We start from the raw sequence: 3,598 nt of genomic DNA, 5'->3' as shown, positions 1-3,598 counted from the left end.
AACTATTAGCAGCGGAATAAGTACTCAGAAGTAAGCATAACAGAATACAAGCATGGTCATCATGATGAAATGAAGACTAGCACAAAGTACAGAAAGCGTAATCACGGGATAACACAAGATGAAGACAAACAGACTGAAGAAATTGAACTGAGGAAATTGAGAAAGTCTTCAGTCAAAGTCTTCAAACACAGATATGAACAAACACTCAACACAGTAATGAGGAAATGAAAGGGTTGAGGAAATAGAACCAATTAGGTTGGTGAAGACAATGATTTGGTAGACCAGTTCCAACTGCTGTCTCAGTTGTACGTCTGGTTGGAGCGGCTGAGTATTTAAACTCGAGGACACGCAGTTCCGGACACCCAGTCTCTGAGCACGCAGCTCAGGACACCCAGTCCTCACCGTATTCTCCTTGAACTAAGATCACGCAGATCTCGTCCAATCACTCGTGGTAAGTCTTCAGGCGACTTCCAAACCTTCACAGACTTGGTCACTCGGCAATCCACAATTCCTCTTGGATGCTCTAGACCTTGACGCCTAACCGTCTGGAAGAAGCACAGTTTTCAAAGGTAACAAGCGTCGGATCCACGCAGGATCAATTTCTTCAGTGATGCTCAATCACTTTGGGTTTGTAGGGGTTTGGTTTTGGATTTCCTCACTTGATGATTTTCGCTCAAAGTCCTCGGAGGATGGGTTGCTCTCAAATGACAAGTGTCAAGTTCTCTCGGAGCAGCCAACCAGCTAGTGGTTGTAGGGGGCGGCTATTTATAGCCTAGGGAGCAGCCCGACATGATAAGACATAAATGCCCCTCAATGATATGACCGTTAGGTGGATAAGATATTTTGGGACAGCTGGCGTGCAGCACAGCAACGGTCGGAAATTTGACTCTTAAATTCCTCATGGCTATCATGTTCCTCACTGTGTAGGTAATTCGCACTGACGAATTCCTAACTCCTCAGTCAGAACAAATTCATCAGTGACCAGAAGAACTCCGTCTCTGTCACTGAAGAAAGTGACTGAACTGTATGAGATTTCCAAAGGCTTCACTCGAAGGGATTGGTAGGTGTAGGATTTTGAGTTGAGCATCACATGGAAATTTTTCCTTAGTATTTCCTCGACCCTCTTTAATAGTACGGTGTTTCCTATGACTCAAGAAGGAGAAAATGAAACTAAGAAAACAAAAGTCTTCACGCTTCATGTTCCACAAATGAATACCAAGTCTTCAAGGTCACACCAATTTCTTCACTTTCAAAGTCTTCAGAAAGTCTTCAGAATATCAAAGTCTTCAGTTGAAGAACTTCATTTTTAGGGGTCGACTTTCTCTGTAAATATCAAACTCCTCATAGACTTATAGACCTGTGTATACTCACAAGCGCATTAGTCCCTTAACCTATAAGTCTTCAATACACCAAAATCACTAAGGGGCACTAGATGCACTTACAGAAGAGAGAAGAGGAAGAAGAGGGTTGACGTGTGGGCCCCATTTGTAATAACGGTCAACCTGACTTATGGGCCCATCCCGTCAGAAAGGCGTTTAGAAGAAGTGAATCGGGCACTTTTTCGACATGGTAGTTTTTAGTCACAGATTAGCAAAAAGTAGTTTTCGGCACAAATTTGTAAAGTGGTAGTTTCTGGGCATGTTTCCATGAAATGTGGTAGTTTTTGGTTACTCCATATAAAGCCATGGATCTGGATATGAAAATTAGTCCAAAGTACTGAAACACACTTACTGAATCATTTATCCTCTCAGATGGTTTTTAATTAAACCACTAGGTTATAATGGAGATGAACTTTCAAGTTCATAGAATAAGTAGTTGCAGAAAAAGGTTAAGTCACAAAAAAAAAGTTGGTCATCGTGCGGAGTAACACGGGGGCCAACTTTTCTGTTGAAACGCAGTAACCACACGAATTTGGATTTGAACATAAAATGTGGTGTTTTTTTTTAATTCACTCATCGTATTCGGAAGAAACAAAGGAACATTACACAAGCACGGCGAACTCAACAAGCATGTAGATATCAAAAAAAAAACTCAACAAGCATGTACAATGCACAAAATTAAGAAACTTGCATTGTCTTGTCTATCTAATACCATGGCGAGTCAGGGACTGCGGTGATGACGCTCTTGACCTGCATGTACTTGTCCATGGCCATCATCCCCTGGTCCCGGCCGAAGCCGCTCATCTTGTACCCGCCGAAGGGCGCCTCGGGGTCGAAGGCGAAGTAGCAGTTCACCCACACGGTCCCCGCGCGAACCGACCTCGACACCTTGTTGGCGATGTCCAAGTTCTTGGTGATGATCCCGGCGGCCAGCCCGTACTTGGTGCAGTTGGCCTTCTCTATCGCCTCATCGACCGTCCTGCAGAGTGCACACACAGGCGGGCAAAAAGGCACTTCGTCAGACACTAGAAGTTCATAATTATAATTCGAAGAACCAGTTTAATTTTCGTCAGGTGAAATTGTGAAAACTTTGGCGTACTTGAACTTCATGAGGGACATCACAGGGCCGAAGATCTCATCTTGGGCGATCTTCATATCCTCCTGTGGAAGCCACGTACGTGAGCATGTGTTAGTGTCAAACTGTCAATCCGTGTAAATGCAGGCGATGCACAATTGTTTTCCTCTGAAGCAATACTGATGTGCATCTATCTAGAAGTTCAAATTACCTTGACATCTGCAAATATGGTTGGCTCAATGTAGTATCCTTTGTCGCCGGCACGTTTGCCGCCGGTGAGCAGAGTCGCCCCCTCACTCTTGCCATGCTCAATGTACCTTAGGACCCTCTCAAATTGCTCCTTATCAACCTAGATTCAAGCAAAGCAACGGTTGAAATAATTATGTTTGCCACTTCCTTTCCGGCCATGAACCGACTGATGTGCATTTTAGGTCTCAAGAATATTTTAAGCGTGTCATGTAGGTCCTCAAACTATAAAAATCGGCACCCAGGCTCTCGAAGTGTAGTTAGTGTGTCATTCGGGTCCAAAATCCGTCCGACCCCACCTGACTGGCCAGTTGGCGCCGTTGACCCATGACACGTCGGATAGAGGGGGCCCACAAGATAACGGCTCGTGATGGAAATATGCAAATAAATTCCACTGAATGATAAATGCACTTCACTCCAAATAAATGCAAATTCATGGTTCCAAAAAAAGTTAGCGAATGTGGAAAAAATGTTCACGGCTTTAAAAAATTATTCACCAATGATAAATTTGAAAATGTGTCTGCGAAACACAAATTAATGAACATTTAAAGTCATGAACGATAAATTAGAAAATGCTAGGGATATTTTTAAAGTCATGAACATTTTTTCACTATACACGAACATTTTTGAAACCTAGAACAATTAAATTATGAGACATTTTGTAAATTCATAAACATATTTAAAATTAACGAACATTTTTAACCGGAAACGTTTTTGTAAATAAGTGAACATTTTTAAATTCACAAAAAATAAAGATTGTTAATTTATTCAAAATAATAAAGATTTATTAAATTTGTGCACACTTTTTATAAAAATTGTTTGTGAACATTTTTGTGGTTCATGAACATATTTTCAAATTTACCGCTCACGAACATATTTTCATATTTCCGTCACGGGC

At 41.7% G+C, this 3,598-nt stretch overlaps 1 protein-coding gene across 1 annotated transcript in view; it reads right to left on the bottom strand.

Moving 5' to 3' along the window:
- Positions 1-1,916: 1,916 nt before the first annotated feature.
- LOC123094765 (aldehyde dehydrogenase family 2 member C4) overlaps positions 1,917-3,598 on the bottom strand; it is a 5,496-nt gene continuing 3,814 nt past the window's right edge. Inside the window, exons 7-9 of the mRNA XM_044516684.1 lie at positions 2,666-2,803; positions 2,479-2,540; positions 1,917-2,358 (exon numbers count right to left, since the gene is read on the bottom strand). Coding sequence (XP_044372619.1) covers positions 2,085-2,358; positions 2,479-2,540; positions 2,666-2,803 — 474 coding nt within the window. The 3' untranslated portion in view covers positions 1,917-2,084. The remainder of the gene's footprint in view (positions 2,359-2,478; positions 2,541-2,665; positions 2,804-3,598) is intronic.

The sequence above is a fragment of the Triticum aestivum genome, chromosome 1B (genome assembly GCF_018294505.1).
Source record: "Triticum aestivum cultivar Chinese Spring chromosome 1B, IWGSC CS RefSeq v2.1, whole genome shotgun sequence".
NCBI classification, from domain to species: Eukaryota; Viridiplantae; Streptophyta; class Magnoliopsida; order Poales; family Poaceae; genus Triticum; species Triticum aestivum.
Note: the sequence above shows the minus strand (reverse complement) of the source record. Positions and strands in the feature narration are given on the sequence as shown.